We start from the raw sequence: 16,168 nt of genomic DNA, 5'->3' as shown, positions 1-16,168 counted from the left end.
GTTGACACGACGCATGGCAAGAACGAGGAGGACTCGACAAGCAGGAGTAATCAGTGCTATGATTTGGCTGTGGGTTGTTTCCTTCAATACACTTTATTCATTCACCATACCATTTTATCCCCTCTTATTAGTACAGACATTAGCAATAAACGTATGGGCGTGCATATCCCATGTCACGTCCGCCTTCATTGACTTTGATATTCCGCCTCTGCTTATCTGGTGCTGGTGAACGCTGATCAGAGAGAGGGCGGATGAATAAACGTCATGGAATAATTCGGGCTGAGACTTTAACACCATATCTATCAGAAACCACGTTTCAACGAGTCCACTTCAGGCACCATAGCGACTCTCAGTGCCATTATTCAGTCTGTCATATACAACCGCGTAGAAGGCTGTCTACCGTTGAGCGAACAGACAGACGAGCAAAGTCGCGCATGCATCGATACTGATGGTGTTCATCTCGGGGGTGCTAGGGTGCCAAGCGAAACGATACCGATTTAAATCCAGCAACGCACGTCCCAGCTCTTCCATTTTGTGTGGCACATCTGAAATGCATGCCAAGAGGTTCCAGCGGATACGTACCTCAAACAGACAGTCCTGGGGTGGTGCCCTGTCTCGTCTCTGCCAGGGTGAGGTATGACACTGAGCTTAGCACTTAACAGATTAGGGATTGGGATGGAGGTGAGACAACGGCAGAGTGATGGGTTTACAACACAACGAGCATGCTGATCTATGTACGCCTTGATGGGGCAAGCATAGCTGCACGAGTAGCCTCTTCCAGCGACCGTAAGAAGAAGTTTCGGGATGTTTATAACCATCTGGCTGCGGTAGCCTGGACAATCGGTCATTCGTCTGGCCAAAGCGAGAGCCCAAAACACTCAATGGCCACAGCCGATGAGCGACGGGTAACAGATACATGATATCATCATGTATCAGACATAGATTGGCGAGAAACATGGTCAGAAAATAACGAGGACGAGCAAGCAAACGAATCGTGCAACGACGACACAATCCCCGTTGGAGAGGCGATGATGTAGCCGTGGTGGATGATAGGGGAGGCTGGATAATAATTGTGGTCCATCAGATCGAGGCGGTGGTGGCTTTGCGGAAGAAGTAGAACAGAAAATGGAATATTAGTTAGGCATGGAATGGAATGGCCAATCTTTTCACCGCTTGCCGGACTCGCCGCTAAACTGTTCCGGAAGTCTCCCACGTGTTTCGGAGCCATCTTTCTCGTAAGCAAGTCGTGCGCCGTTTCGGAACATGACATCTTGTTTTGGTTTGGGAAGGGGAGATGGACCAGGGAAACAACTTAACGAGCGAGCGGGAGGAAAAAGGGGTTTCCCGGGCCCAAACCAAAGGTACATGTTAGCGCATTATGCCCTGTCACCCTGGCCTGGTGGAAGTTTGACAATACCCTAGCCACCAAAGTGCTGTATGAGCTTGCTGATATTTATTAACAACATATCTAATAATTATCTTTTCTTCAATGCTATCTATCGTGCGAATGGAATAGCTATGCATTCAGGATTTTTTTAATTTTTTAATTCCTTTTTTTTTTATTAAAAAAAAAAAAGAAGAAAAAAAGAGGAGGGAAAGTCGCTGGTGTAAATGTTTTCATACCATTATCTCCACGGCCTAAAGCAATTGAGCTGTCACTACCAAATGTAGCATGAAAAGTCTCCCAACCCGATGCACCATGACAGCGAAAAACAATATGATTCGTGGTTCAGCTGGCGGAGCCTACGAGGCTCAGAGAACTCATCATCACCATGGTATGCCCTTGGGCCAAAGAAGCAAGAAGAGATGGCTAATGCTGTTCATACATAATAATTCAGCCGTCCACACAGGGCAGGCGTTGCTAAAAAGAGAGCACCATGGTTTTGGTGCTCTCTGCTTTGTGCTTGGGCCAAGGTCTGTTGTCTGACTAGCCCCAAAGCAAGAGACGACAGGAGAGCTGGAAGCCAATCGGTAGAGTCATTCCTTCTCCGCTGAATGGATCGATGCCGTTGGTTGGATTACATAGGTGAGGTGATGCCATCCATTGCTGGGGAGGGGGCGGCAACGCGCTTGTTGGCGGTCTGGGGATGCACCCAAAGAAACCTCAGGGCAAAAATCACAGATAAAGTTAGATAACGATGAGTGGCTGGTTAGGGTTTGGTCGAGAGGGGAAACGGTCGTTTTTGTTGTTTTTTTACAATAACCTTGCGTTGAGAGTACTATCTTTTTTTTCCCATCTCGTATAGCCGTCATCCAGGGGAAAACAATAGCAACAAGGAACAAGGGGTGTCATACAGTATCGTCGAGTCACATTTTGTGTGGACGGATCAATGAATGCCACTGGCGGGTACCCGAGCAGGCGAGAGACAAAAGGTGAGGCTCGTTAATGAAAAAGGACGGGCCACGGGATGGGATGGCCATGGGTATCTGCGGTAGCAATTGAGTGATGGGAGGACTCTCTTCCTTTGGAGCCAGGTCCAGGAAGGACACCAGGGCTCGTTTAAGCTGGGGCTGTCTGGGCGTGACGATGCAGATGGGGACGGGAGATGACAAGAAAAGGTGGGACAAGGGGTGAAGGGCAGCTCCGGGGGAAGAGGAGGGGGCGTGTGAATTAGTCATGGGCGTGAAGCTTGGTCTGGGCGTTGACTCTGGGATCAACCGGCGGCCGGGGGCTTAGGGAATGGAGACATGGAGACATGGAGCTGTGGAGTGGAGAAAATGGGACAGATGGATGATGATAGTGGGCTTGCAGTTTTTTTTCCCTGGCGGTACCTTTTTAGATAAGGTGGTTTAAGTAAGGAAGTACGTACTTTTTGACACATATCAAAAGTGGAGGTGATTATGTACTGCAGGTTGAGTGCTGGTGGGAGCTTACTAGAGCTTCAGTGGTATAATTAGAGACATCTCCGACCATTCATGAAAGAGACCTTGGCAGGATCTTGAAAATGTTAATACTGGCACATGTCGTGTTGGCCATGAGCATTCAGAACACTTCTCTTGTGTCTATACTACCAGGTAACCTAACCTGAACCTTGAACCATTGAGGAATATCGCCTGGCTGGTCCATGGTTTTGTCAGAATACCGACACAACTCAGTTTCAAGTTTGGTACTTTTCGCTGCCTGAGAGTTGTCTGAGTCTTATACTTAGCCTGGTGGCATCTGTTTAAGCCAAAAACGTGAGCATTGCTGTCACTTGGTTGGGAGCATTCTCCAGAAATTTACTCACCACATCCTGCATCCAAGCCTCAGAGGCATGTCAGTTTAAGTACCCATGTGACCCACGTTTATCACCGTCAGCTCCTTGGTGTCATATATGCTATTGAGCACAGAGTGTGTATACAACCTAGGACACGCAAATGCGGTGCGACCACAAATCGATTGCATCCACATACCACCTACAGTATCCCAAATAAAAAAATAAAAGGAAGAAGAAGAAGAAGAAGAAGAAGAAGAAGAAGAAGAAGAAGAAGAAGAAGAAAAAAGTTACATCGTCGCCAGAAACGACTTACAGGCGATGCTACATCGTGCGAGGTACACACGTATCGTGCTGGGAGGCTACCTTACGTTGTACAACACCAAATGTGTCCTAGTCTCAGCGCAAGATTTGGTCTTATTTATTTCAAGAACAGGTTGCCTAAAAATTCAATGTTAATCACTTGTACTTGCATAGAAAGGCATGAAAGCGAAGAAGTCATATTACACGGATGGATAACATACCATCGTCATATGAAGAGAATGGACCTCGACGAGAATGAGATCACACAACATCGCAGCAATACTGGTCTCCAAACAAGGCTACATGCAGCCTCAATCACGCACCAGCCAGCTTCCGCTGCCGTTCTCCGAACGTTGCACCGTGACACATAAGGTGCACAACAGAACAGCCAAGCGCTTTTCATCGTGGTCTGATTCAGCATTGGCAATATGTGTGATCTGCAATGATTCTAGCCCTCAGCCCCCCCCCCCCCCCCGAAGCAGGCCTGGTAGCTTATAGAGGAGGATGGCTCAATTTACCAGGCCGCTACGCAGAGTTAGACCAGACTGACATTGTAAAACACTCATGCCTGTGCCGGACGCACAACACCCACTCTACAGCGCCCATGTATGCGAACTTGCTTTTTCCTCGCTCTGTTGTCTGTTGTGAAGAACCGCTATCTCAGCAATCTTATTCGTTGATAATGCGACCAGGAGGGCAAGCCGCTATTACTCTGGCTTGCTCACTCGCGTCAGAGTTTAATTTCATGGCTCTCGCTTCGTTTTGTATTGAGGCATGAGGCTGATTCTCTGCTTTGTTCTCAATTGGTTCCAAAAATCCATCATCTCTGAACGGTGACAAGTCGCACCGGGCCGAGCCTCCGTTGGTGATCCGACAGCCGGGAATAGCTATGTATTCGGCAGGAAATAAACCTCGCGGTCCGGCAGCTGACAAGATGGAAAGTACCTTATCTAGGACAGACACGTATCTTCTCAATAGCAATCTATGGGTTTGTGGAATACTAGCTCGAAATCCCACATTGATGGCATCTCTTGACATTCGATCTGAATGGCATTGTCTCGACTGCGAGAACTATCTGGTTGACGGGAGGGATGGGGATCTGTCAATCTGGTCACGACCCAACGTTTCCAGTTCCATTGGATAACAGAACCAGTACGTACACCTACGTAGGTGCTGGGACTGCCTGGGCCTAGGCCCTGCAGGACATGGATGGGCATGTTTTAGAGGTCAAGAGACCATTCATCATTTCAACCAGGATCTGCCTAACATCTCTCCACCTACAGATCGCGCCAGCTTTTCTTGGACTGCAGCCCTCCGTCTGCCTTTCTACCCCTGGCTAGAGTCCCAGCCTCTTCTTTTCCTCCATTGGGCTATGTTTCAGAGGAGCTCAACTCGCTAGTTGGCGTCAAGATCAGTCGCGATATACATTACTACGGTGCTTTAAAGAGTTTTGAAGTCTCTAACCGAGTACACAGTCTTTTTTCGATCCTAGTTTCAACCTAATTTTCAACCTGCTTTTCAAGGAGGTTTACAAACACACACTGGACAATTTCTCCCAACTACCGGCCCACTATGGGGTCCATCGGCAACGACAGCTCATGTCTATTAGCGCGAACGTCAGGGAGCACTTAATCTCTCTTCAATCCCTGAACGAAAGGGTCTGCATACAGAGTCATGTGACTTGGAACGTGATGAGCTCTGACTGGTTCATTCAATAGTTCCTCTGGGCGGATTCAAACACCGACCCAGGTAGAATTGACGCACACTGCATATTCGTTACTCCTCTAGCTAGTCGAATAATAATGAGGCTAAGAAACTGATATGACACTCAGCACAAGGACGACACTTCCTTAGTCATACCAAGTCTAGTTCTTCTAGAATGATATTTGACAAGGTTTCACTCTTAGCGCATCCAAACCGCTGCTAAGTGTCCGCTTGAGACAGTCCCTGAAGCTCATAACCCTTATTCACATCCTCGTCCTATCCAAGACTAACAGGGTCTCATTTCTCGACTGCTGTGATATCAAATGTCAGTCACATTCCGACAATGAATACTAAGTGCAACACAGAATCACGCGCCACAATGAATTGTTACCTGTCCCTCGAGTCAAGAATGGCTGGCCCAAGCAGCCACAAACAGAAGCAAAACTCCCTTGCCTCGCTACGTAGCGCATACACCAGCACCTGCTGAGGAGCGCATACCGTCTGCTTGTCTCACCTGCAGCTAAAATCGCCTAGTCACAGTGATGCGATGTTGACTTGGTGTAATGATTCACAGTTGTGGAACAAACAGTTGCGATTTTCTGAGACTGGAGGGAGGGACAGGCGCAGTGAAACATGGCCGTCAACCCGTATATGGGCTGAGACTGGTATTTGGTCTGATTGTGAGTTTCTCCTCATCTTATACCGTAGAGTCCAGTCCTCCGAAAGTCTGGCATTCCTTCGGGATTGGATTTTGTGCGTAATCGGATTACTTATCTTATGTTACCTTTCCTGACCGGTCTCTACGAAGTTCCAGAAGCAATGTTAACCTAGGGGCATCGTGGTCTTATCATAAGTGTTGAAAAGCTGGAGGCTTTGAACCTCCCGTGGTTGCTCCGAAGCCTCTACTAATACCTGTTGCACGTGCACTGCATGTCAGAGCTTTTCATGGAACTCACCCCTAAGTCTAAAGGGCCAAGAAGTTTACCAGCAAGTATATGCTCAGTAGAGCCATCAGCAAACAGATGATACCTTGCCCTTCGCGATCAGTCCTCAATGTTCTACGGACGATGAACTCTCGAACTGGACAACAGGGGCAGCGTGAAGAGTTGCTTTGAGTTCAATCGTCCCCCAATTGCCTTTTCTGAACGCAGTAGCTGATCTCATCCTGTAAGGAGATCTTTGAACTAGGTTCTTCGGGCCTGGTGAGCGTTCGGGAGAGATACAGGCTTCTCGTTGCAATACCTTAGGTAGTGACTTGGGTCTTCTGAGGAACAAATTCTCTCGTGCTGTTCGCAGTTCTAGTCGACGTTTCTTTATATCTCTTGCTCATTGTCATGTGCTGTAATCCCAAGTCCGCGCCGTCTTCTGTATTTCTCTGAACATCAGGTCAAGAGTCACCGAGAATCGTGGTAATTAACCTTGACTGTTAGCAGAAGCTGACCGAATTATACAGGCAAGTCGGTGAAGTATCTCAGATATATGTAATTGTTGTTAAATAGGTGTTTATTTATATAAGTAACTTGGAGGAAAATATATTAATTCCTCTTTTAACTTATTAACTTATTAATAATTTATACCTATATTATATTATACTATATAGCTTTAATAAACTTCTAGGATAATTATTAATAAGTCAGCTTATTAAGTAGATAGGCTTATATAAGTAAAAAGACTTAAACTTATAATCTTTAAATCACTTTAACCTAGGGATAAATTATAATATCTAGTATAGGATTAATATTTTTTTCTTAAGTTATATTAACTTTAATAAATATATTAACCTTATATTATATAAGACAGTATAGGTACTTATAAAAAAATAACCAAGTAAAATAAAGATTCTTAAGTATTAAAACAGTGAAGGTTCCTGTCGGTGGAGAGGCTCGAACTCTCGACCTTTGGATAACTCTGACTTCTCGTCAGATCAATCTGATTTCAGATATGAGACCAACGCTCTAACCAACTGAGCCACACCGACCGTTTTTGACGCTTCAAGTGGGTGAAAATGAAGTACAATACGCTCGTGAGATGCGGAGAAAGGTCAACAACCTTCAATAATGGACAGATGCCTATTGAAGACCGGTAGATCTCATAACTCTGTTGCCATTGACTCTTCGATGTACCTCTAAACGCGGGGTGCGCGCTGTGTTGATTCGGAGAAACGTGATCGGATTCTACGGGAGGTCACGCCGTGAGAATCATCACAACATCGGGAGAATTCGTGAAGTCAAATACGGAGTTTTGTCGTATTTCGGTGTTTAACATGGTCTCGGTGTTGAAAGGGAAGATGGTTGGATATTCAATTGACTGATGCTGGAGGTGGTTCGGGTTGTACCAGGAACGACAGTGCATGATGGGTAAGTGTTGAGTCAATGGGCCACCGACCTACGTGCACTCAACACAGTCATTCAATGTACCACGACAGTCAACTACTTTGATTCCACACTATACATATGCCACTAGGTCAAACAGAAACTTAAGCAGCCTAGCAAAACACATCTGAGATCCAATTCATACTGCGTAAACATAAAAGAGTCATGAGTAGGAAAAACAGGCAAAAAAGGAACATATTCCATATCTTCCATGAGTCGATCTTCAGGGTAACCAGCCCAGCAGGGCCAATGGCATTGTATGACATGGGCTACTGGGATTAACTTTTGAGCTGGACCCCAGCAGCCAGTGGCTAATGACCCCGCACCTCCAAAACAAACGCCTAATTGACCCCGCCAACTCAGTGCTCATCCTCCTGTATCGCTTCTGAGGCTCACGCTCGGCACAGTTGAGCTTTTTTGCCGCATGCGCTAACCTGTCCCTAGCTCACCACTTGTACTGTGGTGGCCGTCTTCGGAACCTGTAGGCCAAAAAAAGGGAAAATTTTCTTTGGACGAGAGGGACCTCTCTGGAGAGCTACTTCTACCTGGATCCTCCCACATGTTTTAACTCTCTTCCCTTCCTCCTCCTTCACTCACTCAATCATAAATCTTTAGAGAGACATCCCACCTGTTTCTTTTCCCACACTCACCGATAACATTAACAATGTCTCCCACAAACGCCGAGTATGCGCTCTCTGAGTCGCACAAGGAGGTGAGCTTCCCTCCCCCCGCCATTGCCCCTCGTTTAATTGTTGAGGGTATACAAGATCGATTGACTCACACTCCTCTAGATGCTTGAGAAGTCTCTCCTCGACTCCGACCCTGAGGTCGCCTCCATCATGGTATGTCCTACTCAATTGAGTGTCTTGGTCATTTCCAGTCGACAATGACTTACGCCCGCTGCAGAAGGATGAGATTAAGCGTCAGCGCGAGTCCATTATCCTCATCGCCTCCGAGAACATCACCTCCCGCGCTGTCTTCGATGCCCTTGGTTCCCCCATGTCCAACAAGTACTCTGAGGGTTACCCCGGTGCTCGTTACTATGGTGGCAACCAGCACATCGACCAGATCGAGCGTCTGTGCCAGCAGCGTGCTCTTGAGGCTTTCCACCTCGACTCCGAGAAGTGGGGTGTCAACGTCCAGTGCCTTTCTGGATCCCCTGCCAACCTCCAGGTCTACCAGGCTATCATGCCTGTCCACGGCCGTCTCATGGGTCTCGACCTTCCCCATGGTGGCCATCTGAGCCACGGTTACCAGACCCCCCAGAAGAAGTGAGTTTGCCAACAGATCAGTCCTGGCACGCCTGTGGCAATATGCTAATCATACGAAAGGATCTCTGCTATCTCTACTTACTTTGAGACCATGCCTTACCGTGTCGACCTCGACACCGGCATCATTGACTATGATACACTCCAGAAGAACGCCATTCTCTTCCGCCCTAAGGTCCTTGTTGCTGGTACCTCTGCTTACTGCCGTCTCATTGACTACGAGCGCATGCGCAAGATCGCCGACTCCGTCGGTGCCTACCTTGTTGTCGATATGGCTCACATCTCCGGTCTCATTGCTGCCGAGGTCATCCCCACTCCCTTCAAGTACGCCGACATTGTTACAACTACCACCCACAAGTCTCTCCGTGGTCCCCGTGGTGCCATGATCTTCTTCCGCAAGGGTGTCCGCTCCGTCGATGCCAAGACCGGCAAGGAGACCCTCTACGACCTCGAGAACCCCATCAACTTCTCCGTCTTCCCCGGCCACCAGGGTGGTCCTCATAACCACACCATCACTGCTCTGGCTGTTGCCCTGAAGCAGGCTGCCAGCCCTGACTTCAAGGCCTACCAGGAGAAGGTTGTTTCCAACGCCAAGACCCTGGAGAACACTTTCAAGACTCTCGGCCACAAGCTCGTGTCTGACGGCACTGACAGCCACATGGTCCTCGTCGACCTTCGCCAGCACAGCCTGGACGGTGCCCGTGTTGAGGCCGTCCTTGAGCAAATCAACATTGCTTGCAACAAGAACTCCATCCCCGGTGACAAGTCTGCTCTCACCCCTTGCGGTATCCGTATTGGTACCCCCGCCATGACTTCTCGTGGCTTCGGAGAGAAGGAGTTCGAGCGTGTCGGCAAGTACATCGATGAGGCCATCAAGATCTGTAAGGAGGAGCAGGCTGCCCTCCCCAAGGAGGCCAACAAGCTCAAGGACTTCAAGGCTCGCGTCGCCAGCGGCGAGGTCCAGAAGATTAACGACCTCAAGAAGGAGATTGCCTCTTGGTGCAACGACTTCCCTCTTCCCGTTGAGGGCTGGCGTCTGGATGCCGGCATCTAAGATGCAGTAGACATGATTGCTCCTCCAAAGGTCATCCATCCCTCAACATGATGTGATGCCTTTATTCTCCAACACGCATTTAACATGGATGAGGCAAATGGCGAAACGTTCAACAAGCATGCATTTCATCACGGCGCAGATACCTAGTTTTTTCTTTTTTTGGTCAGGGCTTTTTTTCAGGTCGGGATATATAAGCATCCTTCAACACAAGATGGAATCGCTGGAAAAAAGGTAGTGGGAGTTGGGTTATGTTTATGATATCTGAGATGGTTATTTCCTCTCTCTAGCTGTTTTGTCATTGTACCCACTGGGTTGGAATCAAGACCAGTTGGAAATGCACTCCACAATGAGTAGCATACAGCTAAATAAATTCAATGGCTGAAGCAAAGGACTCCTCGCCTTCTCTGGTTTGTGAAAGTATTCCGACTTGAGAACAGTAAAAGTTTCGAATTGGGACCTCAGGCTTGACGCCCTTAGGTCGCCGTTAACAAAACCAGTAACTTCATGCGTAAGCGGTGAGATATGGGCTAGCAAGGTAACAGCACCTTGAGAGTCTTTGAAGATTCCTGACCGAGAGAAAGGTCAGAGGCTCATCATCCATTATCTACATATTGCAACTGCTGACACATCACTTGTTTGCTCAACATCACAACATTGGGAGCTTGCCTTCATGTTCAATCATCACTTATTCCTTTATTTGTTGCTCCTCAACCACATATCTCATTCGGTCCTGGATCCAAGGCTTTCCATCTCATGAAATGACTGCTTAACCTTTTCGCCACCAGTCCATCAATCCAGGTTCCTTCTAAGAAAGAGAAAAACTACAACGAGGTCTGTATATGATGAACGCAACATCCTGCCATGCACCGCGACGTACTTGTGCCCATCCTCATTAATCCATTGGGTGCTGACCTTTCCATACGCCGACTAGCCATCAAGAGTCAAACCACCCACATAATGCCTGCTTTTGGTTGTCCGAAGGAAATCACGACGGGAAAGGCACTCGCGCAACACACCGTGTACGAGTGGTGTAGTTAGGTAAAATGGCCTTTCGTCTTCTCATGTATCGAATAAGTAAGTGCTGTGCCAACCCCAGAGCTCCGAACAGAAACGACCAGTAAAGAGACAGAAACGCCTTGGATGGATGATTTATTGAGTGGTTGCTCATATGCAAGATAAAAAAATAACGACAAAACCAAAGACCAGCTTCAAAAGCCCATAAAATGTCTGCCGGGGTATGTAAAAGGACGTCAATACCGAATGTATGAAAAGTAGTACATGATTTATATGAAAAGTAAGTTGTAAGGCACTGGCACAATAGAGTGTATGTTGGCGAGAGCGGGCATGGTATGGTGTCTATAGTGGACACCAAACTCTCGAATGGTTTATAGTTGCCTGAGGCTTTGCACGCCACTACGGAGCAATGCTTTCTGGGCTCATCATGCCGACAGTGTCGTCCTTGTCTGTTTGGCTGGCGTTGCCCTGACTAAGCATGCTGTCCTGCCTCTCCATGCTTGGAGCCAAAGCAAGAACTGCAGGATTGGGGGCTGGGCCAGTTGCTGCAGTCATGGACTTCTTCTTGCCAGGGGTAGTACCTGGCGCGCCCTTTTCGGGTGATGTGTTTGCATTAGCCTTAGCCTCGGCAGCAGCAGCTTCCATCTTCTTCTTCTTTTTAGCGAGTGCCAATTGCTCCTTAGGAGATCGTTTCTGAGCGGTTACAATCTTTCCACTCGCGCCCAAACGTGGACGAGGTTTCTTTTGCTTGGTAGGCAGGTCTTCGTCCTCCACAAGGGGCTGATCGCCATTAGCGTGCAGCTTAGCCAGGAAGAAGTTCTTGACCAGGCCAATTTGGTCCTGAATGTTCTCCTTAGTGACTGGCTCTGAAGAAGGCAGTGGTTCGAAGAGATCAGTGGCTGCTTCGCCAGTCGTTTGTGTCTGCATCTGGTATTGGTTGCGAACCCTAGTCTGCAAAAGATGCAAGGGCACGGAGATCATATCAAGTCCCATCTCCTTATCCAGACCCAAGGCCCGGAAACCAAAGAAATCTTCACCGAGGTCCTCAGCAAAGTCACCACTAACGAACTGCTCACTGCCATCTTTGAAAGCACCAACCCCATCAGTTCCGGCATCTTGAGATAGAGCAGGTCGTAGTAGGTCAGTGAGATGAAGCTTCATCCGCTCATGTAGAGCATCCAACTTGGTGCTCAAACGATCGAGCTCATCCTTCGCGTACAATTCCAACGAACTGATGTCATGACCATTCTCGTCCAGGGTGTGGAGGATGACTTCCTCGGGAGTGAATCTGGGCTGAAATTTGGACCCCTGAGCATGCACCGGAGATGGCTTCTTTTCTGACTCGTTGTAAACATTAAAAGTGCGGCACAGCTTCTGAAAGTAGTCTGATGCAACGCTAGTGAAGGCGTCCATGGCTGATGGCTGAAGTTCCTCGAATCCAGTATGGTAGAGGACTTTGGCAATAGAGCGCTTGAGGGCGTTTTGGCATGTTTCGGGGGCCATTACAGGGCCATCATCGCTGATGAAATGAGGCTCAATATCCTGTTCCACGAAGGGATCCGAGTTTGACTTGGGAAATTGGTTTGTATACACCTATATCACATTAGTAAATGGGCAGCATCCATCATGGTTTTGACATACCTGAGTTTGAACTTGCATCTGCTTGATAACCGAGATCCTGGTTGCGAGTTTCCTTGTCTCTTGAATCTGATGAATATTCTCATCCATCTTCTTCGTCAGACGACTTGTTGGTGCTGTAAATGACCCAGGTGGCACCAGGCGTAGAAACTCCTCGTGCTGGTTGATAACTTTCCCTTCTCCATCTTCGACCCATTGAAGTTTGGGGTGAATATCCGGTATGTTGCTCAACGTATCATAGTAGTCGGGTATCACCTTAGCCTCTTCTTCCTCAATTTCCTCAGCCAGAGTCTCGGTTGGCTTTGTTGCCGAATCTTCCGAAGCCACAGCTGTAGAGTTTGCTTGAGAATGAGTAATGATACCTTCTGCCTCTGCCTCCCTTTGTCGCTTAAGGAATCGACGCATACCAGCCTTGGAGCGAACGAGTGCAGGGGCTTCGGTGTTGAACTTGTTGTCCTTGAAAAGCTGGAATCGCTCCTTGGCAACCAGAGCTCGATCCTTCTTAGTAGTTTGCTTCCATACTTTGTACTCTTCATCCTCAAAAGCCTGCTCGGCAGCTTCACCAAACGCTGAGTTCAGTGCCAGGCCATTGATACTTGGCCCATCAATGTCCATGGCATCGGCGTTGCTCCCCATTCCGGAATGGCCGTTGACCCCGCTTGGTGTGAGCGAGCCGACAATCGGTGGAGTCGCAAAGCCATTGCTGCCGTCAACCTCTGAGCCCTCTCGGACTTTTCCTAGAAGCCCATTTACTTGAAGAATGGGCTTCTGATCTATTGCTGGTGTGTCCTCTTTCTGATCGTTTGGAGCCTTTCGTGCCTTGCTTGTCCCCTTTGCGCCAGCTTTGCGACCTCGTGAAGACATAATGGGCTCGTCATCGGAATCCTCTCCAGCATCGTCGTCCCCACCATTCTGTTTTCGCCGTTCTTCTGCCTCAACCTCTGCTCGAGAGCGGATGACAAGATCTGGTATCAATGGAATAAGTTTCTCTGCTTCCTTTCTCATTCCATTGGCCATGCGTCGTAGAGGGTGGTTCATATCTTGGTTGTACCTGAGGCAATTGTCCCAGATCAAGTTAAGATCCACAACAAAATCAGCCTTGGATTTGTAAGTCAGACTTTTCAACTTCTTGGTCATTGTGCCGAGATCCATGGGGTTTTTGATGACTATAGGTAGATTAGTTTTGTCAGCGGCACGAGACTGTTCGTGGTGTCTCACAATTGTAGTAGTCTGGAGCATCCCTCTTGTTGACTCTTGTCAGAAAAGGAGTGGAATATTCCGTATGCGCCTTGAGTTCTGTCAAGACCTTTTCTAAAGCCTCGTACAATTCCTCCTGGTTCACATTCTCCTCGCTGGCCCATTTACTCCTATTCTTACGGACCTCGTTCATCAAGAGCCGAAGTTCGGCATCAGAGGCGCGAACCTGATCTCGCTTCATGTCGATACGAGCGATGAGATGTTTCAATGTTAGGCTAGAAGCGCCGAGATTGGCGCTACTGAGTGACCCTTGGTTTGGGACAGCACTATGGTTATTAATTGGATGATGGTTGTGATCCATCTCAGCCTGGAGCTGCTTCTCAGAATCTTCAAGTTGTTGCTGTTCTAGCATAGCGGCATGGTCATTTTCCAAGGTGTGAAAGATGGTGTGAAAACTCCTCCGAGCGGCAGCTTCGGTAGCTGTACGAGCTTCCTCAAGTTTCTTGATGGCATCTTCGCCATCTTTATCTTTCGACTGTGAGCCATCTTGATCCTTGGATTTGTCACCATGCTTGCTTGGTGATGTCACCGAATGAACAGGTGAGCTCCCTGATTTGGATGGCGACAGTAATGTATCAGCAGGGGCTCCAGCAGAATGAGGTTTTGATGCTGATTGCGAAGGCTCGTCATCCTCTTCGTCATCATCATCGTCGTCGTAGTCGTCTTCATCGATGGTGCGCTTCGCTTTCTTTAAGGGGGGTTCCTTGATTGGCTCGTGGTCGGTCGTGGGAGGGATAATGTTTGCGGAGGGGGGCGGAGAACGTCGTAGAGCAGATATCGCGGGATAATTATATGAACCATCTTCGGAGAAGAGCAACGCGACCTTGTCCTCAGTCTTGCGATATAAATCCGCAAATAGGGCGCGTCGGTTCTCTTCCTCGATGTCAAGTGGTGCCTCAGGCATCAGCACACTTGGATTATCAATAGGAGTCTGAGTTCGCGCGGGGACATCATCGAGATGAGATACGCTCCTATTACTGTTGGTATGGTGCAAATAGGGAGGCTGCCAGGCGGGCTGGCCGTTGGTGATGGACATGATGGACCCAGGGCGATGGTAGCGACAACGGGGCGCGAGTCGCCATGCGCAACAAGATGCGCTCGCGTGCGGCGGGACCGAGGGCGATTGCTGAGCTCAAGACCACATGGGACAAACGAGAGGCATCGGTAGAGATGGCTTATAAAATTTGTTGATTATATGGCACGTGGAGGGTGGTGTTTTGATGGATCGCGTTCTGCCGTTTTGTCGTCTGTTCAAGAGGTGAGGTTGATGATTTGGGGGGAGCCTTGTCAGGTACCTTTCCCGAAGCGGAGAGTTTTCCCTGAGTGAGCGCGCACTGGACCGACTCGTGGGGGAATCTCGCGGGGGAGAGTTATGGGTACTAAGGACCTGAAGAGGCTGAGGTTATAGGACGGTCAGTGTAGGTGATTGGAGAGTTGTTTCGAGTTGCTAAATCCTTTTCTCTCCACTGAAACTATTGATCGGTATGCCAATTCCTTTGTTTGATTGATTGTCCGGTCTTCGGCACAGGTTCCCTTCTCATCGTTTATCCACCATGTATTCTGTACCTACAGAGGACCTGCTTCGGCCCCGAGGATGGAGCCCATGTGTCTTTGTCAGCAAGTCACGTGTCAGAAACCAAAGTCTTGAATTATGGTATCCGAACTCTGTCTGCCCTCCTTAGTTAAGGTACCTACGAGCAGGTCGAAAATTCTTGAAGTCAGGCAACGTCTAGGAGTTCAACTGTTTGCATGTCTATCTTCAGACACCATCATAAGGAACTCAGCACAGGCTATCTTGTATGAACCGTGATCTTATATCGAGCCCTTTCATCAAGGGGTGTATTACTAGTGACGATGAATATATGCAAACAATGCAATACACATCCTTGTCTCCACAACCATGAATGAAGAACAACGCCATCTTTCTAGATCACCCCAGATATTATCTGTAGCCAGTGATACACAAGATCGAGGAGTATGGGGGGGGGGGCATGCCTGCATCTGTGACTGTGCCTAGCAAGCCCAAAATGGGGCCCCCAATGAGATCACCAAAGTATCAAACTCCATGTTGTAGCCTTACAACCTCCCGAGGCGTGAATGATGATGGTGTTCCTTGAAGCAGCGTTGTATCGGTCCAATGGCGAGCTATAATCCTGGTTGTCTGTGTAGTTTCCTTAATTTCTATATGATCGTACAAATAATAACGATTTGAAGCCTCATGAAATCTCTGGGATCAAAGGTTGAAGAAGCGATCTACTGCAACTCGGCTTGAGGGAGCAAGAAAGCTTCTGACTTCAAACTCAGGTGCCAAAACAAAACCGTCCAAAGGCCTATAGGTTTATGGTAAACTCACTTGAGTCTTTT

General features: G+C 48.1%; 3 protein-coding genes and 1 non-coding gene across 6 annotated transcripts; 1 reads left to right on the top strand and 3 right to left on the bottom strand.

Moving 5' to 3' along the window:
- Positions 1 to 41: 41 nt before the first annotated feature.
- On the bottom strand, positions 42 to 1,154 carry FOIG_03284 (uncharacterized protein). Its single transcript, XM_031201074.1, has one exon. It carries the CDS (start codon positions 846 to 848, stop codon positions 498 to 500), a length of 351 nt encoding a protein of 116 aa, XP_031068598.1. The 5' UTR covers positions 849 to 1,154; the 3' UTR covers positions 42 to 497.
- Positions 1,155 to 7,069: 5,915 nt separating this feature from the next.
- On the bottom strand, positions 7,070 to 7,179 carry FOIG_03283. The gene has a single exon. It is a non-coding gene; the product is annotated as a tRNA-Met (tRNA).
- A 789-nt stretch (positions 7,180 to 7,968) lies between these two features.
- FOIG_03282 (serine hydroxymethyltransferase, cytosolic) lies at positions 7,969 to 10,684 on the top strand. Of its 2 annotated transcripts, XM_031201072.1 has the most exons (4): positions 7,969 to 8,285; positions 8,365 to 8,415; positions 8,480 to 8,844; positions 8,905 to 10,684. In XM_031201072.1, exons 1-4 carry the CDS (start codon positions 8,238 to 8,240, stop codon positions 9,893 to 9,895), a joined length of 1,455 nt encoding a protein of 484 aa, XP_031068596.1. In that variant the 5' UTR covers positions 7,969 to 8,237; the 3' UTR covers positions 9,896 to 10,684. The 2 variants fall into 2 exon arrangements, with proteins under 2 accessions (XP_031068596.1, XP_031068597.1); XM_031201073.1 differs by having other exon boundaries at positions 8,365 to 8,844.
- Positions 10,271 to 15,128, bottom strand: FOIG_03281 (transcriptional activator SPT7). 2 transcript variants are annotated; one of them, XM_031201070.1, is made up of 3 exons: positions 13,766 to 15,128; positions 12,551 to 13,713; positions 10,271 to 12,502 (listed from the first exon to the last, which is right to left on the bottom strand). In XM_031201070.1, the coding sequence occupies exons 1-3, from the start codon at positions 14,838 to 14,840 to the stop codon at positions 11,309 to 11,311; spliced, it is 3,432 nt and encodes a 1,143-aa protein (XP_031068594.1). In that variant the 5' UTR covers positions 14,841 to 15,128; the 3' UTR covers positions 10,271 to 11,308. The 2 variants fall into 2 exon arrangements, with proteins under 2 accessions (XP_031068594.1, XP_031068595.1); XM_031201071.1 differs by having other exon boundaries at positions 10,408 to 12,502; positions 12,551 to 15,106.
- Positions 15,129 to 16,168: the final 1,040 nt, after the last annotated feature.

This window comes from Fusarium odoratissimum (genome assembly GCF_000260195.1).
Source record: "Fusarium odoratissimum NRRL 54006 unplaced genomic scaffold supercont1.4, whole genome shotgun sequence".
Classification (NCBI taxonomy): domain Eukaryota; kingdom Fungi; phylum Ascomycota; class Sordariomycetes; order Hypocreales; family Nectriaceae; genus Fusarium; species Fusarium odoratissimum.
The sequence above is the reverse complement of the archived record's forward strand: the minus strand, read 5'-3'. Positions and strand labels throughout refer to the sequence as shown.

Bases quoted from the DNA above. Each gene is read 5' to 3' on its own strand.
- FOIG_03284 (XM_031201074.1), bottom strand. From the start codon at position 848: ATGACCGATTGTCCAGGCTACCGCAGCCAGATGGTTATAAACATCCCG.
- FOIG_03282 (XM_031201072.1), top strand. From the start codon at position 8,238: ATGTCTCCCACAAACGCCGAGTATGCGCTCTCTGAGTCGCACAAGGAG. The intron at 8,286-8,364 runs GTGAGCTTCCCT...ACACTCCTCTAG, and splicing joins TCTCTGAGTCGCACAAGGAG to ATGCTTGAGAAGTCTCTCCT. The intron at 8,416-8,479 runs GTATGTCCTACT...CGCCCGCTGCAG, and splicing joins CTGAGGTCGCCTCCATCATG to AAGGATGAGATTAAGCGTCA.
- FOIG_03281 (XM_031201070.1), bottom strand. From the start codon at position 14,840: ATGTCCATCACCAACGGCCAGCCCGCCTGGCAGCCTCCCTATTTGCAC. The intron at 13,714-13,765 runs GTGAGACACCAC...ATCTACCTATAG, and splicing joins TGCTCCAGACTACTACAATT to TCATCAAAAACCCCATGGAT. The intron at 12,503-12,550 runs GTATGTCAAAAC...AATGTGATATAG, and splicing joins AGATGCAAGTTCAAACTCAG to GTGTATACAAACCAATTTCC.